Below are 24,180 nucleotides of genomic sequence, written 5' to 3'. Positions count from 1 at the left end.
CCACTAACCGTCCCAAACTGAACTTGACCTGTCCCAAAATGTAAATTTGGGTTTTTTTGCATTTTGACATTCTGACATGGGTCTAGGTTATTTGCAATATTATTTAACTAATCCGTACAGTCGTGGGGCTCAAATCAATGTCTGAATTTCAATGTGAATACATACACAATAGAATACACCATTTTCTTGCTTGTTTCATGGTGGGGATAACACAATTCTTGGTGTGGCTGTAGCCCAACCAAGCCTTACCCTGCCGCCGCCCATGGGTGGAGTAGCTCTATGTCTCAAAGTCTGTGTTGAACTGTCCCAGACATCTTTTTCATCGTCCCTTTGACGACAGGTAAAGTTAATTTCAACCTCTGGTACTACAGGTTTACACTGGTTTACACCTCTGGTACTACAGGTTTACACCTCTGGTACTACAGGTTTACACCTCTGGTACTACAGGTTTACACCTTACACTTACAAAACCAACACTGAACCTATATTCATCCTTCAAAAGAGAGCCTTAAAAATTGTAAATAAAACCACTTATAGAGCACCAATTACTCCACTGTTAATTAAATTAAAAGCACTAAAATTCAGAGATATTGTTGACTTCAAAACTGCACAAATTATTTACAAAATAACTAATCAACAGCTATCGAACAGTATTCAAGGGTTGTTTCAAATGAGAGAGAGCAAACATCACTTAAGAGGGACATTTGTATTTAAAAAGAAACTTATGAGAACAAATTCTAAATGTATGGAACAGCTGCAGTGAAGAGATGAAATTATGTACAACAATAAGTAATTTTAAAAGACTATTTAAACTGAATATATTAAATGGATACAAAAAGGACTCGAGGTGATAGTATTGTATACAGGTTCCTTGGTCTACTTACTAAGTCTACTATGGAGGTGTTATTATTTGATTTGCTGTAGATAGACGGAAATGAAGATGATAGATGGAAAAGAAAGAAGAAAAAAATGTGAATGTGTATGCATGTATGTATGCATCTGTATCTATGTGAATGCATGGGTTTATGTGAACAGTAGCTAGGTAGATTTACGGTGTATGTAAAGATGTATGTATAAGAGAAGCATCAAATTGTTTTGTATTTAACTAAAGGATAAAGATAGAGAAAGGGGGTAGGACTTGAAAAGTTTGTTATGAACTTCTTCCTACTCCTTTTTGAACATGGGAATTTCTCATTTGAATTACTTACAATAATTTTGGAAGATTATGCTGAGAAGTACATTACCTTATTAAGCTGTCATTTTAATTTTATATATGTATGCATGTCTGTATATATATATTTTTTAATTTTATATATTTTTTACATGTTCAAATAAACTACTACTACTACTACACCTCTGGTATTACAGGTTTACACCTCTGGTACTAATGGTTTACACCTCTGGTATTACAGGTTTACACCTCTGGTACTAATGGTTTACACCTCTGGTACTAATGGTTTACACCTCTGGTACTAATGGTTTACACCTCTGGTACTAATGGTTTACACCTCTGGTACTAATGGTTTACACCTCTGGTACTAATGGTTTACACCTCTGGTACTAATGGTTTACACCTCTGGTACTAATGGTTTACACCTCTGGTACTAATGGTTTACACTGGTTTACACCTCTGGTACTACAGGTTTACACCTCTGGTACTACAGGTTTACACTGGTTTACACCTCTGGTACTACAGGTTTACACCGGTTTACACCTCTGGTACTACAGGTTTACACTGGTTTACACCTCTGGTACTACAGGTTTACACTGGTTTACACCTCTGGTACTACAGGTTTCCATATGTACATTTTCCTCCTCAAGTCTGTGTGTGTGTGTGTGTTGTCAGCTGCGTAAGCTCACAGTAGAAGGATGTCAGTACAGGAGTATCCACCAGGAGCTGATGAAGGACCTGCTGAGACTGTCTACCAGCACCTACAGTCAGGTCAGACCACACAAACACACACACACACCTACAGTCAGGTCAGACCACACAAACACACACACACACCTACAGTCAGGTCAGACCACACACACACACCTACAGTCAGGTCAGACCACACACACACACCTACAGTCAGGTCAGACCACACAAACACACACACACACCTACAGTCAGGTCAGACCACACACACACACCTACAGTCAGGTCAGACCACACAAACACACCTACAGTCAGGTCAGACCACACACACACACCTACAGTCAGGTCAGACCACACACACACACACACACACACCTACAGTCAGGTCAGACCACACACACACACCTACAGTCAGGTCAGACCACACACACACCTACAGTCAGGTCAGACCACACAAACACACACACACACCTACAGTCAGGTCAGACCACACACACACACACAAACACCTACAGTCAGGTCAGACCACACAAACACACACACACACCTACAGTCAGGTCAGACCACACACACACACACAAACACCTACAGTCAGGTCAGACCACACACACACACACAAACACCTACAGTCAGGTCAGACCACACACACACCCACATACCTCCAGTCAGGTGAGACCAAAGTCAGTATGTCTGTAGATGTGTGTGCTGAGTGCAGCACCAGAGCTGTAAGGTGACGTGTGTTACCCTGCAGGTGCGTAGCCGCGCCCAGACAGTGCTGTTCACTGCCCTTGGGACCTACAACTTCTGCTGCCGTGACCTCATCCCCCGCGTCCTGGACTTCCTGCAGCCAGCTCGCACAGACATCAGCCAGCAGCAGTTCAAGGTACCAGAGGAGTACAGCTCCGAGGCACTGCTGTAGCCTAGCATTTGGATCAGGGGGTTAGAGGGATGAGGGGGTTAGAGAGAAGGAAGAGGGGGGAGGGATGAGGGTGTTGGAGGGAGGGAAGAGGGGGGAGGGATGAGGGTGTTGGAGGGAGGGAAGAGGGGGGAGGGATGAGGGGGTTGGAGGGTGGGATGAGGGTGTTGGGGGTATAAGTGGGTATATTTCATTAATTGAATAATGTACATGAGACGTGTAGGATGGGTGCTAGCCAGTCCTCCTAACCCCCCTCCAGGGTGCATTATACTGCCTGCTGGGGAGCCACACAGGGGTGTGTCTGGCCAACCTGCATGACTGGGAGTGCATCAGCCTGACCTGGCCAGCCCTGGTGCTCTGCAGCCTGAGCCCAGCCATGTCCCTGGAGAAGCCCTCCATCGTACGGCTGTTTGACGACCTGGCAGACAAGATCCACCGGCACTACGAGACCATCGGCATCGACTTCTCTGTGAGAACACACAGTACACACACACAGTGTACACACACACACACAGTGTGCACACACACGCTCCTGAACACACACACACAGTGTGTACACACACACACACACACACAGTGTGCACACACACACGCACACACTCTGCAGGGCTTGAAATTACGACAATTTTGGTCACATATGCGCCCCAAATTGTGGCCCTAGAACCACAGTTCTAACATTGCATAACCAATTAAACTTCATCTTTACGTTCTAAACTTTAATGCAGATTTTAGGTTAATATTAGCCGTCAGTCACTCCTTGTCTCTGAGCTCCATTGTCACGTGACAAGGAGTTAACTAGCGTGCAGATTAAATCAATAAAATAATCATTGTAGTTGTGGTGCTCCTTAATATTCAGTGTATGCTCCTAAATCTTTGCTGGTGCTCCTACTTATACCAGTGCCACCAAGTAAAACTGTTATTTTCTTGCCCTGCTCTGTGCTGACCTGACCTCTGACCTATAGATCCCTGAAAAGTGCGTTGCCGTGGCGAAGCTGCTGCTGACGTCAGGGAAGCCCCTCCTCCTGGACGCCATGCCCTCTGAGGAGCGCACGGCAGACGGCCTGCTGAGACAAGACACCAGAAACACTGACTCTGTCAGGTAGGTCCTCACACACACCAGAAACACTGACTCTGTCAGGTAGGTCCTCACACACACCAGAAACACTGACTCTGTCAGGTAGGTCCTCACACACACCAGAAACACTGACTCTGTCAGGTAGGTCCTCACACACACCAGAAACACTGACTCTGTCAGGTAGGTCCTCACACACACCAGAAACACTGACTCTGTCAGGTAGGTCCTCACACACACCAGAAACACTGACTCTGTCAGGTAGGTCCTCACACACACCAGAAACACTGACTCTGTCAGGTAGGTCCTCACACACACCTTACTCAAACCTTAAACACACACCTTACACACACGCACACATTACACACACCTTACATACACACACACACCTTACAAACACACACCTTACTCAAACCTTACACGCACACCTTACACACATACCTTACATACACACCTTACACACACACACCATACATACATACATACATACATACATACATACATACATACATACATACATACATACATACATATACACACGCCCACACACACACACACAGAGACACACACGGTACTGTGTTTAAGGGAGTGTGTCAGACTGACTGGTGTGTTCCTGCAGGAGGTACGAGAATCTGGTGGAGGAGCTACTGGACTGCCTCAGCAACAGAAACATGTAGGTCCCACATGTAGCGGGGGTCATGTGGGGGTCATGTGGGGGTCAGGGGTCATGTTTGTGCTCTGGGTCACCTGAGCAGCTAGTGTCAATGACTGATTGATTTAAAGGTCGTGTTTGAAAGGTTGTATCTGAAGATATCAGGTGGTTACTATGACAACTCCCGTGTTCCAGGCCGTGGAAGTTTGAGCACATTGCCATCGGCTTCCTGTCCCTGTTGCTAAGAGACGACCACCCTCTTCCTGCTGCTGCAGTTCTCTTCTTCGTCAAGAGCCTCAACCACGACTCTCTGCTGGTCCGCAAGGTACACACACACACAACCACGACTCTCTGCTGGTCCGCAAGGTACACACACACACAACCACGACTCTCTGCTGGTCCGAAAGGTACACACACACAACCACGACTCTCTGCTGGTCCGCAAGGTACACACACACACACAACCACGACTCTCTGCTGGTCCGCAAGGTACACACACACAACCACGACTCTCTGCTGGTCCGCAAGGTACACACACACACACACAACCACGACTCTCTGCTGGTCCGAAAGGTACACACACACATACACACACAACCACGACTCTCTGCTGGTCCGAAAGGTACACACACACATACACACACAACCACGACTCTCTGCTGGTCCGAAAGGTACACATACACACACAACCACGACTCTCTGCTGGTCCGAAAGGTACACATACACACACAACCACGACTCTCTGCTGGTCCGCAAGGTACACACACACATACACACACAACCACGACTCTCTGCTGGTCCGAAAGGTACACACACACACACAACCATGACTCTCTGCTGGTCCGAAAGGTACACACACACATACACACACAACAACGACTCTCTGCTGGTCCACAAGGTACACACATACACACACACAACCACAACTCTCTGCTGGTCCGCAAGGTCCACACACACACACAGACACCTCCCTAAGAGCAGTGCTCCTTCCAGGGTAACCCTGGGTGATCCTGCAGAGCTGCAGATGCAGCCAATAGTATGTACCTGCAGAGCCGGAGAGCCGTAGAGCTGCAGTTTCAGGACCGCAGTTCTAGGACCCTCGTTTTATCTGACAGCACCACCTAGTGAATTGGATGACGAAATATACTATTGCGTGTCACTAGATCGCAACAAGACAGGCTAATTCGATGGTTTGAAAGAGGCAAGAAACAAAGAAAACTGGGGAATTTGATTATTCAGATATGGATATATTTAAAATATATATACTAGTGCTGCCAGTTAAACGCGTTTTTAACGGCGTTAACGCAAACCCATTTTAACGGCGTCAAATTTCTTATTGCGAGATTAACTTTCTTTTTGGCCTGGCAAACTTTTTTGTTTTTTTCACATGCTGTTGCAACAATTACTGACGTTCGAAAAACTACAACACCACACCGGATCTAGCTAGACCGGAAACAAAACAACAGGCACGCCGCACACACTTGTTTGGGCTTGCGAGCCGGCTAAAGAGTAGTAGGCTAACATTAGGTTTTGAGTGGATGGCGAGCGCGAGACGCCAAAATGGATGCCAATAAGATTCTGAATGGAAAGTTTCCTTTTAAAAAGTTGCAAAATGGTTCATTGACAAGACCAAAGGGATCTGTGTGTTTTGTCGTTGTGAACTGAGCTATCATCGCAGCACATCCAGTCTGAAATACCACTTGATGGCCAAGCACACAGCTGATGCGAATTCTCCGCCCCCTCGTCAAAGCCAGGTGATTGCAATGTTGTTTTCAATTTTAAAAAAACATTTGCAACAAGAAATCCGATCCACTTTTCCATGTTGATTAGAGCATTAAAATGAGAAAAAATAATTGGACAAAAAGAAATCAAGGGACATTTACAATAGATAAAAATGTGAGATTAATTGCGATTAATCGTGAGTTAACTATGACATTAATGCGATTAATCGCGATAAAATATTTTAATCGTTTGATAGCACTAATATATACAATAATAAACAATAACAATCGCAGTATCACATCCATCCACCAAATACACCTGCATCGCTCCATCCAACTCTTCATCCTCCCTCCACCCCATTAACCACTCTTCATCCTCCCTCCACCCCATCAACCACTCTTCATCCCTCCACCCCATCAACCACTCTTCATCCTCCCTCCACCCCATCAACCACTCTTCATCCCTCCACCCCATCAACCACTCTTCATCCCTCCACCCCATCAACCACTCTTCATCCCTCCACCCCATCAACCACTCTTCATCCTCCCTCCACCCCATCAACCACTCTTCATCCCTCCACCCCATCAACCACTCTTCATCCCTCCACCCCATCAACCACTCTTCATCCTCCCTCCACCCCATCAACCACTCTTCATCCCTCCACTCCATCAACCACTCTTCATCCCTCCACCCCATCAACCACTCTTCATCCTCCCTCCACCCCATCAACCACTCTTCATCCCTCCACCCCATCAACCACTCTTCATCCCTCCACCCCATCAACCACTCTTCATCCTCCCTCCACCCCATCAACCACTCTTCATCCTCCCTCCACCCCATCAACCACTCTTCATCCTCCCTCCACCCCATCAACCACTCTTCATCCCTCCACCCCATCAACCACTCTTCATCCCTCCACCCCATCAACCACTCTTCATCCCTCCACCCCATCAACCACTCTTCATCCTCCCTCCACCCCATCAACCACTTTTCATCCTCCCTCCACCCCATCAACCACTCTTCATCCTCCCTCCACCCCATCAACCACTCTTCATCCCTCCACCCCATCAACCACTTTTCATCCTCCCTCCACCCCATCAACCACTCTTCATCCCTCCACCCCATCAACCACTCTTCATCCTCCCTCCACCCCATCAACCACTCTTCATCCTCCCTCCACCCCATCAACCACTCTTCATCCTCCCTCCACCCCATCAACCACTCTTCATCCCTCCACCCCATCAACCACTCTTCATCCCTCCACCCCATCAACCACTCTTCATCCTCCCTCCACCCCATCAACCACTCTTCATCCTCCCTCCACCCCATCAACCACTCCTCATCCTCCCTCCACCCCATCAACCACTCTTCATCCTCCCTCCACCCCATCAACCACTCTTCATCCTCCCTCCACCCCATCAACCACTCTTCATCCCTCCACCCCATCAACCACTCTTCATCCCTCCACCCCATCAACCACTCTTCATCCCTCCACCCCATCAACCACTCTTCATCCTCCCTCCACCCCATCAACCACTCCTCATCCTCCCTCCACCCCATCAACCACTCTTCATCCTCCCTCCACCCCATCAACCACTCTTCATCCCTCCACCCCATCAACCACTCTTCATCCTCCCTCCACCCCATCAACCACTCTTCATCCTCCCTCCACCCCATCAACCACTCTTCATCCTCCCTCCACCCCATCAACCACTCTTGAGCGCAACATGTTGAAGGATTTATAGATTTTCGCGACCAAAAGATCAAAAAGAATGCGACCAAAGCAGTATTCCCCACAAACAGTACTTTCTGTCTTCAACTTGGATGTTAACAGTTGTATGTTTGGCAATCAGTGTAGCTCATTGGTAAAAGTAGCTAATGTGAATCACGTGTGGTTATTTATAAAACCACTCCGGTGTCGTGAAATGATTTCGACAGCAAAGTTGAAGTTAGCTAGCTAACGTTAACTTTATTGTCCAATTCAAGACACCAGAATTGTTCTATACATAACCACACGTGATTCAAATGAGCTACTTACACTCTGATTCTCGTCCATCTTGTTATGAAGCAAGCCTCATCACTTCCTCTTCTTCTTCTTGTTATAATTTAATGTCGAGCCGTAACCTACATTCACTACTGCAGGAAAATATTGATGATCTTGTTCCGGTCCATGGTTATCCAATTTGCTAGGTGGCGCTGTCAGATAAAACGAGGGTCCTAGAACTGCGGTCCTGAAACTGCAGCTCTCCGGCTCTGCAGGTACATGCTACTCGATGCAGCAGCTACATGCTGTTTACCTGCAGGGTCTGTGTCGTCCTCCAGGTGGCGATCTCTGCTGTGGCTGGAATCATGAAGCAGCTCAAGAGACCACACAAGAAAATCCCTGTCATCCCCCAGCATCTCTGTAAGTCTGTGTCCTAACCCCAGCCTCTCTACCCTACCTGTCTACCCTACCAGCAGCTCTGTAAGTCTGTGTCCTAACCCCAGCCTCTCTACCCTACCTGTCTACCCTACCAGCAGCTCTGTAAGTCTGTGTCCTAACCCCAGCCTCTCTACCCTACCTGTCTACCCTACCAGCAGCTCTGTAAGTCTGTGTCCTAACCCCAGCCTCTCTACCCTACCTGTCTACCCTACCAGCAGCTCTGTAAGTCTGTGTCCTAACCCCAGCCTCTCTACCCTACCTGTCTACCCTACCAGCAGCTCTGTAAGTCTGTGTCCTAACCCCAGCCTCTCTACCCTACCTGTCTACCCTACCAGCAGCTCTGTAAGTCTGTGTCCTAACCCCAGCCTCTCTACCCTACCTGTCTACCCTACCAGCAGCTCTGTAAGTCTGTGTCCTAACCCCAGCCTCTCTAGCCTACCTGTCTACCCTACCAGCAGCTCTGTAAGTCTGTGTCCTAACCCCAGCCTCTCTACCCTACCTGTCTACCCTACCAGCAGCTCTGCAAGTCTGCACCCCTGTCTGTCTACCCTGTCTGTCTACCCTGTCTATCTACCCTGCCTATCTACCCTGCCTATCTACCCTGCCTATCTACCCTGCCTCTCTTCCCTGCCTCTCTACCCTGCCTATCTACCCTGGTCTATCTATCCTGCCTCTCTACCCTACCTGTCTACCCTACCAGCAGCTCTGTAAGTCTGTGTCCTAACCCCAGCCTCTCTACCCTACCTGTCTACCCTACCAGCAGCTCTGTAAGTCTGTGTCCTAACCCCAGCCTCTCTACCCTACCTGTCTACCCTACCAGCAGCTCTGTAAGTCTGTGTCCTAACCCCAGCCTCTCTACCCTACCTGTCTACCCTACCAGCAGCTCTGTAAGTCTGTGTCCTAACCCCAGCCTCTCTACCCTACCTGTCTACCCTACCAGCAGCTCTGTAAGTCTGTGTCCTAACCCCAGCCTCTCTACCCTACCTGTCTACCCTACCAGCATCTCTGCAAGTCTGCACCCCTGTCTGTCTACCCTCTCTGTCTACCCTGTCTGTCTACCCTGCCTATCTACCCTGCCTATCTACCCTGCCTCTCTTCCCTGCCTCTCTACCCTGCCTATCTACCCTGGTCTATCTATCCTGCCTCTCTACCCTACCTGTCTACCCTACCAGCAGCTCTGTAAGTCTGTGTCCTAACCCCAGCCTCTCTACCCTACCTGTCTACCCTACCAGCAGCTCTGTAAGTCTGTGTCCTAACCCCAGCCTCTCTACCCTACCTGTCTACCCTACCAGCAGCTCTGTAAGTCTGTGTCCTAACCCCAGCCTCTCTACCCTACCTGTCTACCCTACCAGCAGCTCTGTAAGTCTGTGTCCTAACCCCAGCCTCTCTACCCTACCTGTCTACCCTACCAGCAGCTCTGTAAGTCTGTGTCCTAACCCCAGCCTCTCTACCCTACCTGTCTACCCTACCAGCAGCTCTGCAAGTCTGCACCCCTGTCTGTCTACCCTCTCTGTCTACCCTCTCTGTCTACCCTGTCTGTCTACCCTGCCTATCTACCCTGCCTCTCTACCCTGCCTATCTACCCTGCCTATCTACCCTGCCTCTCTTCCCTGCCTCTCTACCCTGCCTATCTACCCTGGTCTATCTATCCTGCCTCTCTACCCTACCTGTCTACCCTACCAGCAGCTCTGTAAGTCTGTGTCCTAACCCCAGCCTCTCTACCCTACCTGTCTACCCTACCAGCAGCTCTGTAAGTCTGTGTCCTAACCCCAGCCTCTCTACCCTACCTGTCTACCCTACCAGCAGCTCTGTAAGTCTGTGTCCTAACCCCAGCCTCTCTACCCTACCTGTCTACCCTACCAGCAGCTCTGCAAGTCTGCACCCCTGTCTGTCTACCCTCTCTGTCTACCCTGTCTGTCTACCCTGCCTATCTACCCTGCCTCTCTACCCTGCCTATCTACCCTGCCTATCTACCCTGCCTCTCTTCCCTGCCTCTCTACCCTGGTCTATCTATCCTGCCTCTCTACCCTACCTGTCTACCCTACCAGCAGCTCTGTAAGTCTGTGTCCTAACCCCAGCCTCTCTACCCTACCTGTCTACCCTACCAGCAGCTCTGTAAGTCTGTGTCCTAACCCCAGCCTCTCTACCCTACCTGTCTACCCTACCAGCAGCTCTGTAAGTCTGTGTCCTAACCCCAGCCTCTCTACCCTACCTGTCTACCCTACCAGCAGCTCTGCAAGTCTGCACCCCTGTCTGTCTACCCTCTCTGTCTACCCTCTCTGTCTACCCTGTCTGTCTACCCTGCCTATCTACCCTGCCTCTCTACCCTGCCTATCTACCCTGCCTATCTACCCTGCCTCTCTTCCCTGCCTCTCTACCCTGCCTATCTACCCTGGTCTATCTATCCTGCCTCTCTACCCTACCTGTCTACCCTACCAGCAGCTCTGTAAGTCTGTGTCCTAACCCCAGCCTCTCTACCCTACCTGTCTACCCTACCAGCAGCTCTGTAAGTCTGTGTCCTAACCCCAGCCTCTCTACCCTACCTGTCTACCCTACCAGCAGCTCTGTAAGTCTGTGTCCTAACCCCAGCCTCTCTACCCTACCTGTCTACCCTACCAGCAGCTCTGTAAGTCTGTGTCCTAATCCCAGCCTCTCTACCCTACCTGTCTACCCTACCAGCAGCTCTGCAAGTCTGCACCCCTGTCTGTCTACCCTCTCTGTCTACCCTGTCTGTCTACCCTGCCTATCTACCCTGCCTCTCTACCCTGCCTATCTACCCTGCCTATCTACCCTGCCTCTCTTCCCTGCCTCTCTACCCTGCCTATCTACCCTGGTCTATCTATCCTGCCTCTCTACCCTACCTGTCTACCCTACCAGCAGCTCTGTAAGTCTGTGTCCTAACCCCAGCCTCTCTACCCTACCTGTCTACCCTACCAGCAGCTCTGTAAGTCTGTGTCCTAACCCCAGCCTCTCTACCCTACCTGTCTACCCTACCAGCAGCTCTGTAAGTCTGTGTCCTAACCCCAGCCTCTCTACCCTACCTGTCTACCCTACCAGCAGCTCTGTAAGTCTGTGTCCTAACCCCAGCCTCTCTACCCTACCTGTCTACCCTACCAGCAGCTCTGCAAGTCTGCACCCCTGTCTGTCTACCCTCTCTGTCTACCCTGTCTGTCTACCCTGCCTATCTACCCTGCCTCTCTACCCTGCCTATCTACCCTGCCTATCTACCCTGCCTCTCTTCCCTGCCTCTCTACCCTGCCTATCTACCCTGGTCTATCTATCCTGCCTCTCTACCCTACCTGTCTACCCTACCAGCAGCTCTGTAAGTCTGTGTCCTAACCCCAGCCTCTCTACCCTACCTGTCTACCCTACCAGCAGCTCTGTAAGTCTGTGTCCTAACCCCAGCCTCTCTACCCTACCTGTCTACCCTACCAGCAGCTCTGTAAGTCTGTGTCCTAACCCCAGCCTCTCTACCCTACCTGTCTACCCTACCAGCAGCTCTGCAAGTCTGCACCCCTGTCTGTCTACCCTCTCTGTCTACCCTGTCTGTCTACCCTGCCTATCTACCCTGCCTCTCTACCCTGCCTATCTACCCTGCCTATCTACCCTGCCTCTCTTCCCTGCCTCTCTACCCTGCCTCTCTACCCTGGTCTATCTATCCTGCCTATCTACCCTGCCTATCTACCCTGCCTCTCTACCCTGCCTCTTTACCCTGCCTATCTACCCTGCCTCTCTACCCTGCCTCTCTACCCTGCCTATCTACCCTGCCTCTCTACCCTGCCTCTCTACCCTGCCTATCTACCCTGCCTATCTACCCTGCCTCTCTACCCTGCCTCTCTACTGTAAGAAATATTAATCTGTCAAGTTTGCACAGTCAGTCAGTGAAGAAGTTAAGAAAGCTTTATTACTTGCGGCTGGACCACAAGGATATAAAAGGCCACACACCATGGTGGTCACAGAGTTGGTTCTCTAGTCTTCATGTAAAACCATTTAAACATATTGGTGGGAAATCCCCTCCCCTGCATATCAGCTGTCAAGGTGATCGATCCCAGAGGTATCACGCGCGTGCACGTGTGTGCGTGCGTCCCTAGCAGTGGAAACTTACAAAGTTATCTAACCCCTCCTAGGCTGACCATATGATTCACTTACTACAGATAAGGTTAAACATATTTTATGGCCTCTCCAGTAAGATAGTGGTCAGCCCAGGTCACCTTGTTTACATAAGCCTAGTGATTCCCAGAGTTCATGTTTGAGGGTAAGCCTCCCTTTGCACACAAAGAATGGTGAACAGTTTCATTCTTATACAGGATAAAAGGTTACATCTTCAACTTTTACGACATCTACCCTGCCTGTCTCCCCATCTGTCTACCCTGTCTGTCTACCCTTACCAGTCTACCCTACCTGTTTACCCTGTCTATCTACCTGTCTACCCTACCTGTCTACCCTGCCTGTCTACCCTGCCTGTCTACCCTGTCTGTCTACCCTTGTCTGTCTACCCTTACCAGTCTACCCTACCTGTTTACCCTGTCTATCTACCTGTCTACCCTGCCTGTCTCCCCATCTGTCTACCCTGTCTGTCTACCCTTACCTGTCTACCCTTACCAGTCTACCCTACCTGTCTACCCTGTCTATCTACCTGTCTACCCTACCTGTCTACCCTGCCTGTCTACCCTGCCTGTCTACCCTGTCTGTCTACCCTACCTGTCTACCCTTACCAGTCTACCCTACCTGTTTACCCTGTCTATCTACCTGTCTACCCTGCCTGTCTACCCTGTCTGTCTACCCTGTCTGTCTACCCTGCCTGTCTACTCTGCCTGTCTACTCTGCCTGTCTACCTGTCTACCCTACCTGTCTACCCTACCTGTCTACCCTTACCTGTCTACCCTACCTGTCTACCCTTACCAGTCTACCCTACCTGTCTACCCTGTCTGTGTACCCTGTCTGTCTACCCTGTCTGTCTACCCTGCCTGTCTACTCTGCCTGTCTACTCTGCCTGTCTACCTGTCTACCCTACCTGTCTACCCTACCTGTCTACCCTTACCTGTCTACCCTACCTGTCTACCCTTACCAGTCTACCCTACCTGTCTACCCTGTCTGTCTACCCTGCCTGTGTACCCTGTCTATCTACCTGTCTACCCTGTCTGTCTACCCTGCCTGTCTCCCCATCTGTCTACCCTATCTGTCTACCCTTACCTGTCTACCCTTACCAGTCTACCCTACCTGTTTACCCTGTCTATCTACCTGTGTACCCTGCCTGTCTACCCTGCCTGTCTACCCTGTCTGTCTACCCTGTCTGTCTACTCTGCCTGTCTACTCTGCCTGTCTACCTGTCTACCCTACCTGTCTACCCTACCTGTCTACCCTTACCTGTCTACCCTACCTGTCTACCCTGTCTGTCTACCCTGTCTGTCTACCCTGTCTGTCTTCCCTGCCTGTCTACCCTGCCTGTGTACCCTGCGTGTCTACCTTGTCTGTCTACCCTGCCTGTGTACCCTGCCTGTCTACCCTACCTGTCTACCCTGTCTGTCTTCCCTGCCTGTCTACCCTGCCTGTGTACCCTGCCTGTCTACCCTGTCTGTCTACCCTGCCTGTGTACCCTGCCTGTCTACCCTGCCTGTCTACCCTGTCTGTCTACCCTGTCTGTCTACCCTGCCTGTCTACCCTGCATGTCTACCCTGCCTGTCTACCCTTACCTGTCTACCCTGTCTGTCTACCCTGTCTCTCTACCCTGCCTGTCTACCCTGCCTGTCTACCCTGCCTGTCTACCCTGTCTGTCTACCCTGCCTGTGTACCCTGCCTGTCTACCCTGCCTGTGTACCCTGCCTGTCTACCCTGCCTGTCTATCCTGTCTGTCTACCCTGTCTGTCTACCCTGTCTGTCTACCCTTACCTGTCTACCCTGCCTGTCTACCCTGTCTGTTTACCCTGCCTGTCTACCCTTACCTGTCTACTCTGCCTCTCTACCCTTACCTGTCTACCCTGTCTGTCTACCCTGTGTCTACCCTGTCTGTCTACCCTTACCTGTCTACCCTTAACAATCTACCCTGTCTGCTACCCTGTCTACCCTACCTGTCTACCCTACCTGTCTACCCTTACCTGTCTACCCTACCTGTCTACCCTGTCTGTCTACCCTGTCTGTCTACCCTGTCTGTCTTCCCTGCCTGTCTACCCTGCCTGTGTACCCTGCGTGTCTACCTTGTCTGTCTACCCTGCCTGTGTACCCTGCCTGTCTACCCTACCTGTCTACCCTGTCTGTCTTCCCTGCCTGTCTACCCTGCCTGTGTACCCTGCCTGTCTACCCTGTCTGTCTACCCTGCCTGTGTACCCTGCCTGTCTACCCTGCCTGTCTACCCTGTCTGTCTACCCTGTCTGTCTACCCTGCCTGTCTACCCTGCATGTCTACCCTGCCTGTCTACCCTTACCTGTCTACCCTGTCTGTCTACCCTGTCTCTCTACCCTGCCTGTCTACCCTGCCTGTCTACCCTGCCTGTCTACCCTGTCTGTCTACCCTGCCTGTGTACCCTGCCTGTCTACCCTGCCTGTGTACCCTGCCTGTCTACCCTGCCTGTCTATCCTGTCTGTCTACCCTGTCTGTCTACCCTGTCTGTCTACCCTTACCTGTCTACCCTGCCTGTCTACCCTGTCTGTTTACCCTGCCTGTCTACCCTTACCTGTCTACTCTGCCTCTCTACCCTTACCTGTCTACCCTGTCTGTCTACCCTGTGTCTACCCTGTCTGTCTACCCTTACCTGTCTACCCTTAACAATCTACCCTGTCTGCTACCCTGTCTACCCTACCTGTCTACCCTACCTGTCTACCCTTACCTGTCTACCCTACCTGTCTACCCTGTCTGTCTACCCTGTCTGTCTACCCTGTCTGTCTTCCCTGCCTGTCTACCCTGCCTGTGTACCCTGCGTGTCTACCTTGTCTGTCTACCCTGCCTGTGTACCCTGCCTGTCTACCCTACCTGTCTACCCTGTCTGTCTTCCCTGCCTGTCTACCCTGCCTGTGTACCCTGCCTGTCTACCCTGTCTGTCTACCCTGCCTGTGTACCCTGCCTGTCTACCCTGCCTGTCTACCCTGTCTGTCTACCCTGTCTGTCTACCCTGCCTGTCTACCCTGCATGTCTACCCTGCCTGTCTACCCTTACCTGTCTACCCTGTCTGTCTACCCTGTCTCTCTACCCTGCCTGTCTACCCTGCCTGTCTACCCTGCCTGTCTACCCTGTCTGTCTACCCTGCCTGTGTACCCTGCCTGTCTACCCTGCCTGTGTACCCTGCCTGTCTACCCTGCCTGTCTATCCTGTCTGTCTACCCTGTCTGTCTACCCTGTCTGTCTACCCTTACCTGTCTACCCTGCCTGTCTACCCTGTCTGTTTACCCTGCCTGTCTACCCTTACCTGTCTACTCTGCCTCTCTACCCTTACCTGTCTACCCTGTCTGTCTACCCTGCCTGTCTACCCTGTCTCTCTACCCTTAACAATCTACCCTGTCTGCTACCCTGTCTATCTACCAGTTTACCCTACTTGTCTACCCTTACCTGTCTACCCTACCTGTCTACTATGTCTGTTTACCTGTAACTACATGCTCACCTGCCCTGCTCTCCCCAGGTGGGGTATCCCAGACTGGGGGGCTGGTGGCAGGGGACCGGCCTGATAACCAGTGGCTCCAGTACAACAGCAGCTCCCTGCCCCGCTGCAAGAAGGACTGGGATGGATGTGTGTTCATAGAGAAGACACACTGGGGCTATTACAGCTGGCCACGGTATACACACACACACACATCCTGTCCACACGCATGCTTGCTCACACATACTGCACAGACACAATCCTGTACCCATGCACACACATGCTCGCAAACATATACTCTACACACACACATCATGTCCATATACACGCTCACACACACATTCTCACATACTGTACACAAGCACATTCACACACACACACACACACACACACACACACACATGTATACTATATCTATACATTCACATACATGCACACAAACTCATATATGCATGTACTCTGACCGTGTGTGTGTGCGTGTGTGTGTGGGCGTGTGTGTGTGCAGGAAGCTGATGACATATGCCCCACCAGAGGAACAACCCAAAGACCTGACCAGAGACCAGATGACTGAGGTGTGTCTCACACACACACACTGTCACACACACACACACTGTCACACATACACACACACTGTCATACACACACACTGTCACACATACACACACACTGTCACACACACACACACACACTGTCACATACACACTGTCACACTCACACATACACACACACACTGTCACACATACACACACACTGTCACACACACACACAGTCACACACACACACTGTCACACTGTCACACTCACACATACACACACTGTCACACTCACACACACTGTCACACTCACACACACTGTCACGCTCACATACACACACACACTGTCACACACACACACACTGTCACACTCACACTGTCACACTCACACACACTGTCACACTCACATACACACACACTGTCACACACACACACACACACACTGTCACACACACACACACACTGTCACACTCACACACACTGTCACACTCACATACACACACACTGTCACACACACACACACTGTCACACACACACACACTGTCACACTCACACACACTGTCACACTCACACATACACACACACACTGTCACACATACACACACACTGTCACACACACACACACTGTCACACTCACACATACACACTGTCACACTCACACATACACACACACACACTGTCACACTCACACACACTGTCACACTCACATACACACACACTGTCACACCCACACACACTGTCACACTCACATACACACACACTGTCACACTCACACACACTGTCACACTCACACACACATAAAATACTTATGTCACATCTAGAGATTCCCCCACCACCAACACCCCCTGAGCAGTGTCCTGAGCAGTGTCCTGAGCAGTGTCCTGAGCAGTGTCCTGAGCAGTGTCCTGTGTGTGTCCCCTAGAGAGAACAGATCATCTATGACCACTTCTCTGAGCCGCTGTTCATCAAGCAGCTGATAGAGTTCCTGTCTCTGGAGGACCGCAAAGGCAAGGACAAGTTCAGCCCTCGCAGGTTCTGTCTGTTCAAGGTAGGACACACACAGTCTTACACACTCACAGACAAAGCCTGTCTTAGATAAACACACATGCTCACCAAATAAACTTCTTTAAAGGGGTCATTGACTGATTTTATAGGGTATTTCACACTGTTCCTTAAGGTCTCCGAATAGGTTATGTAACATTGGTTGGGCAGAAAATGGCCCGGGTGCTGTTCTATGCACCCTGTGAAATAGCCCTGGAATAAAACGAGAGGTTTTCTCCCTTTTATGGTATGCTCATGAATATTTAGATGAGCTGCGCGCTGATTCGTTGGTTTACAACGAGCGAACCTGCGGAGCAAAGACGCAACATAGCCAAACATGCATCGTGAATTGTAGATGTACATGACAACACTGGTTATTTATTCGAATGAAACACAGTCAGGAAAATGAAATACTGTATTTCTTCGATTAACGCCGCAGCGTTTATTACACAATGTTCATTTTTGGTGCAGCGTTTATTTGAGGGCGGCGTTTAATCTAAGAAATACGGTATTCTAGGCTAGCTGCGCTAGCATGCTAATGTGTCTTTAGACAAGCTTGCTAGTTCGCTACATTAAATGTTCTTAGCTAGTTTGAACAGTACGGTTTTCTAAATCACCGATTAAACAACGAGCAAATGTCAATGTTAGCTAGACTAGCAAGCTCTATCTCATCTGCTTTTTATCAACGCTGATTTGCAAGGAATGCAAGAACAGCTAGATAGAGAAAACATCTAGACTGTAGCCATGTAAACTGGTTTAGCTTGCTAACGCAAGAGCACCTGCCTCTCTCTTTCAATAGATCATCTAGACAGGCGATAGCAATAGGCTAGACTTCTATTCGTTTTCGGGCTATTTTTTCATAAGCTTCCCTTCTAATGCCGACTACAGCTAGTCTAGCTAGAGTCATTTGCTAAGTAAGGTATGTTGATGTGTATTTGAAACGTATTTAGCATTCTACCTATGCTAGATACAGAATACGTTAGCATTGCTAATAACTGTTGGCGACAAAATCATACTTACAGATTGCGGTTGTGATGAACATACGGTCGGAACAGCACCTCTTTTCAGCAACAGCAGCTTAACAAATCCTTCTTTAAATTATCCATTGTGTTTAATTCCTTCTTTTAAACTTCCAAACTTTCTTTGTAATTCCCGTGGAAGTAAACAGAGCAGCTTGGCGCTAAACTAGTGTCTGAGATCTACATTCTGGGGCATGACAAAGGTACAAACCAGAGCCAAAAAAGGTGGAGCCACCGAACTGCCGTCAGTTCGGTGGCTTTTTGGAATCCAACCTTTTTGTAGCTTTTTTAAATTGTGAGATTTTTATAAGAAAGAGGTATCAATGGGACTTGAGGTTCAGTGTATGTCCATTTTACCCACTGAACTGTCGTTATTCAACAGGTAAACTCGGTTTTGCAGTCAATGACTTCTTTAACAACTCCTAACTCCACCACCCACCCCCCTCCTCCTCCTCCTCTAGGGTCTGTTCCGGAACTTCGGTGACAGCTTCCTGCCGCTGCTGCAGCCTCACCTGCAGAGTTTGGTGTGTGACTCTCATGAGAGCAAACAGCGCTGTGTGGCCGAGATCATCTCAGGTCTTATCAGGGGCAGCAAGCACTGGAGCTACGACAAGGTAGCACACACACACACACACACACTGGAGCTACGACAAGTTAGCACACACACACACACACACTGGAGCTACGACAAGGTTGCACACACATACTTCCATGCCTGTAGTCTGACCCCTGACCCCTGCCCCAGGTGGAGTGCCTCTGGGAGCTGCTCTGTCCGCTGCTCCGCACTGCCCTCAACAACATCACCATAGAAACCTACGCTGACTGGGGGACATGCATCGCCACCGCCTGCGTAAGAGAGGGGGGAGGGGGGGGGGGAGGAATGGAGAGGTGAATGGAGAGGTGAATGGAGAGGTGAATGGAGAGGTGGATAAGTAGATAGTTCCATGTGGCATGTGTGTTCCCGGAGAGTTAAAAGATATTATGGTGTGTGTGCATTTGTACTTGTGTGTGTGTGTGTGTGTGTGTGTGTATGTGTGTGTTACAGGAGAGCAGAGACCCCAGAAAGCTGCACTGGCTGTTTGAGCTGCTGATGGAATCTCCTGTCAACGGGGAGGGAGGGTCCTTCGTGGATGCCTGGTGAGGATCTGCTACATATAGATCTATATATGAGGATCTGCTACATATAGATCTATATATGAGGATCGGCTGCATATATATCTATGCATGAATATCTGCAAACTACAACGACATATCTTAAGGGTGTGCCGATCGATCGGTCGCCGACCATTATTGGACGTTAATCATTTTAAATACTCGGTACCCACTATAAAGGCCGCTCAAAAGATCCGATTTTTTTTTTTTCTGTGCACTTTTTTGCCCATGGTTCTTTATCTCCTACCTAGAGAAAAAAATGTGAAACAATATTTTGATTGGCCTTTTATGTTGCAGATTTTTTTGTCTAAAGTTAAAATGTGTAAAGACTGTTTATTCTGTTTTTGTAATTTATTATTCGGCAGGATAGTGACATTTGTTTATTTACAAGCAGTTATCAATAACTCAGCATAGGCTGCTATGGTTTATGCTGCGTCTCTAAGAAAGAGAGTGGAATATGTTCCTGCCACTAAATAAACAGTTGTTGTTAATTCACAATATTTTATCATCTAGTCTTTGTTATACTTAATATACATTGTTGTTAACAATAGTTAAATAGATAATGCTACATGATAAATACAATGCTTCAAATATACCCCTTAATCAGAATCAGAATGGGGTTTAATCGCCATGAAAGTTTGCACAGACAAGGAATTTACTTTGGCAGGAAGGTGCATACATTCAACATATAGGGATCATAAATATTGAATGGTGGTGTACAAGTCTAACTATACAAACTACTAACGGTACAAGGTCTAACTAATACTAAGGGGCTGTAAGAATTTAGGGGAAAAATATATATTTTTAAAAAAGAAAAGAAAAAAAGATCGGTTATCGGTACTCGTGTCGGCCGATACTGCTGCTAGCGATCGGTAATCGGACCCAAAAATCCTGATCAGAGCATCCCTAATATATCTATAACTACAATTAAATATCTATTCTAAAAATCTATTATAAATCTAACTTTATATCTATAACTACATATCTGTAACTATCTATAACTACATATCTGTAACTACAACTATAAATCTGTAACAACTATAAATCTATAACTATATCTAACCTGCAATGAGCACTTGTGACTAGAAACTGTATATATACTGTATATATAAGTACCACTGCTAAAATCTAACTGTATATAACTAGAACTACCTTATAGTAACTGTGTATAGCTAGATGTGCCAGTGCTGAATGGTAACTGTAGATGTGCCAGTGCTGGATGGTAACTGTAGATGTGCCAGTGCTGGATGGTAACTGTAGATGTGCCAGTGCTGGATGGTAACTGTAGATGTGCCAGTGCTGGATGGTAACTGTAGATGTGCCAGTGCTGGATGGTAACTGTAGATGTGCCAGTGCTGGATGGTAACTGTAGATGTGCCAGTGCTGGATGGTAACTGTGTGCGTCCCCAGCCGGCTGTACGTGCTGCAGGGGGGACTGGCCCAGCAGGAGTGGAGGGTTCCTGAGCTGCTACACAGACTGCTGGCCTACCTGGAGCCCAAACTCACACAGGTGTACAAGAACGTGAGGGAGCGCATCGGCAGGTACTCACACACAAACATGCTTTCATACACAGGCACACGCACACCTACGCAGGACCCAGACTGACACAGGCACACACACACATACGCAGAACCCAGACTGACACATGCACACACACACATACGCAGAACCCAGACTGACACATGCACACACACACATACGCAGGACCCAGACTGACACATGCACACACACACCTACGCAGGACCCAGACTGACACAGGCACACACACACATACGCAGGACCCAGACTGACACAGGCACACACACACATACGCAGAACCCAGACTGACACATGCACACACACACATACGCAGAACCCAGACTGACACAGGCACACACACACCTACGCAGGACCCAGACTGACACAGGCACACACACACATACGCAGGACCCAGACTGACACATGCACACACACACCTACGCAGGACCCAGACTGACACAGGCACACACACACAGGACCCAGACTGACACATGAACACACATCTCACTCACACACCCATTCACAACCCTGTTTCCCTTTCTGCAGTGTGTTGACCTACACACCCCACAATATACACTCTCTCACACACACCCCAGAACACATACACACTCTCACACACCCACCCACGCCCCAGAACACATAAACACACTCTCACACACGCCCCAGAACACATACTCTCTCACACACCACACCCCAGAACACATACACACTCTCACACACCCCAGAACACATACACACTCTCACACACCCCAGAACACATACACACTCTCTCACACACCCCAGAACATATACTCTCTCACACACCACACCCCAGAACACATACACACTCTATCACACACCCAAGCCCCATCCTTACCCTGCCCCCTATCTGCAGTGTTCTCACTTACATCTTCATGATCGACGTGACCCTGCCGTCCGTCCAGCCCACCTCCTCCCCTCGCGTCGCTGACTTCACGCAGCGCGTCATGCAGCACCTCAAGCCTCTGCTGGAGGGAGACGAGGAGATCCAGAACCACGTGCTGGAGGAGAACGAGGGTGGCCTGCAGGACGAGAGGACCCAGGCCATCAAGCTGCTGAAGACAGGTAGGAGCAGGTTACCATGGAGATGAGTAGCAGGTTACCATGAAGACAGGTAGGAGCAGGTTACCATGGAGACATGTAGGAGCAGGGTGTGTCTCAGTGGAGTACTCTAGTACAGTAGTGATGTTATGTCTCCTCTAGTACAGTAGTGATGTTATGTCTCCTCTAGTGCAGTAGTGATGTTATGTCTGCTATAGTACAGTAGTGATGTTATGTCTCCTCTAGTACAGTAGTGATGTTATGTCTCCTCTAGTGCAGTAGTGATGTTATGTCTCCTCTAGTGCAGTAGTGATGTTATGTCTCCTCTAGTACAGTAGTGATGTTATGTCTCCTCTAGTACAGTAGTGATGTTATGTCTCCTCTAGTACAGTAGTGATGTTATGTCTCCTCTAGTGCAGTAGTGATGTTATGTCTCCTCTAGTACAGTAGTGATGTTATGTCTCCTCTAGTACAGTAGTGATGTCATGTCTCCTCTAGTACAGTAGTGATGTTATGTCTCCTCTAGTACAGTAGTGATGTCATGTCTCCTCTAGTGCAGTAGTGATGTCATGTCTCCTCTAGTACAGTAGTGATGTCATGTCTCCTCTAGTGCAGTAGTGATGTTATGTCTCCTCTAGTACAGTAGTGATGTTATGTCTCCTCTAGTGCAGTAGTGATGTTATGTCTCCTCTAGTACAGTAGTGATGTTATGTCTCCTCTAGTGCAGTAGTGATGTTATGTCTCCTGTGTCTCAGTGCTGAAGTGGCTGATGGCCAGCGCTGGACGATCCTTCTCTACTGCCGTCCCAGAGCAGCTCCAGCTGCTTCCTCTGCTCTTCAAGGTGAGCATCATGCCTGCTTCCTGTTGTCCTGTCACCTGCACTTCCTGTTTTCCTGTCACCTGCACTTCCTGTTTTCCTGTCACCTGCATTTCCTGTTGTCCTGTCACCTCCACTCCCTGCTTCCTGTTTTCCTGTCACCTGCACTTCCTGTTGTCCTGTCACCTCCACTTCCTGCTTCCTGTTGTCCTGTCACCTGCACTTCCTGCTTCCTGTTGTACTGTCACTTGCTCTTCCTGTTGTCCTGTCACCTGCACTTCATGCTTCCTATTGTCCTCCACTTCCTGTTGTCCTGTCACTTACTCTTCCTGCTTCCTGATGTCCTGTCACCTGCAATTCATGCTTCCTATTGTCCTCCACTTCCTGTTGTCCTGTCACTTACTCTTCCTGCTTCCTGATGTCCTGTCACCTGCACGTATTGCTTCATGTTGTCCTGTCACCTCCACTTCTTGTTGTGATGTCATATCCACTTCCTGCTACATTTCTGCCATGTCACCTCCACTTCCTACCTACTCTCCTGTCACCACCTTGTCCTGTCCAAGATATCAGTTATGTTCCAGATTAGCTCCTGTAATGGAACTGTGCTCCCTCTCTGTGCCCTCGTCAGATTGCTCCGGTGGAGAACGACGACAGCTATGACGAGCTGAAGAGGGATGCTAAGATGTGTCTGTGTTTGATGTCCCAGGGTCTGCTCTACAGCCAACAGATCCCCCAGGTGCTGCGCACTCTTCAGGAGGTGAGACACACGCACACACATACTGCAGAAGTCACAGCTTTTCACATCCTACCATGGGAAACACTCATTACCG

General features: G+C 49.1%; 1 protein-coding gene across 3 annotated transcripts in view; it reads left to right on the top strand.

Moving 5' to 3' along the window:
• psme4a (proteasome activator subunit 4a) overlaps window positions 1–24,180 on the top strand; it is an 87,566-nt gene that overhangs the window by 51,359 nt on the left and 12,027 nt on the right. For all 3 annotated transcript variants that reach the window (XM_062462953.1, XM_062462955.1, XM_062462954.1), the window contains 17 exons: window positions 1,847–1,942; window positions 2,613–2,744; window positions 3,037–3,246; window positions 3,740–3,876; window positions 4,469–4,522; window positions 4,697–4,826; window positions 8,546–8,627; window positions 16,254–16,407; window positions 16,717–16,783; window positions 17,666–17,791; window positions 19,265–19,417; window positions 19,549–19,653; window positions 19,849–19,940; window positions 21,366–21,497; window positions 22,349–22,557; window positions 23,289–23,374; window positions 23,979–24,107. In XM_062462953.1, coding sequence (XP_062318937.1) covers window positions 1,847–1,942; window positions 2,613–2,744; window positions 3,037–3,246; window positions 3,740–3,876; window positions 4,469–4,522; window positions 4,697–4,826; window positions 8,546–8,627; window positions 16,254–16,407; window positions 16,717–16,783; window positions 17,666–17,791; window positions 19,265–19,417; window positions 19,549–19,653; window positions 19,849–19,940; window positions 21,366–21,497; window positions 22,349–22,557; window positions 23,289–23,374; window positions 23,979–24,107 — 2,094 coding nt within the window. The remainder of the gene's footprint in view (window positions 1–1,846; window positions 1,943–2,612; window positions 2,745–3,036; window positions 3,247–3,739; window positions 3,877–4,468; window positions 4,523–4,696; window positions 4,827–8,545; window positions 8,628–16,253; window positions 16,408–16,716; window positions 16,784–17,665; window positions 17,792–19,264; window positions 19,418–19,548; window positions 19,654–19,848; window positions 19,941–21,365; window positions 21,498–22,348; window positions 22,558–23,288; window positions 23,375–23,978; window positions 24,108–24,180) is intronic.

This window comes from Osmerus eperlanus, chromosome 6, assembly GCF_963692335.1.
Source record: "Osmerus eperlanus chromosome 6, fOsmEpe2.1, whole genome shotgun sequence".
NCBI lineage: Eukaryota > Metazoa > Chordata > Actinopteri > Osmeriformes > Osmeridae > Osmerus > Osmerus eperlanus.
The sequence above is the reverse complement of the archived record's forward strand: the minus strand, read 5'-3'. Positions and strand labels throughout refer to the sequence as shown.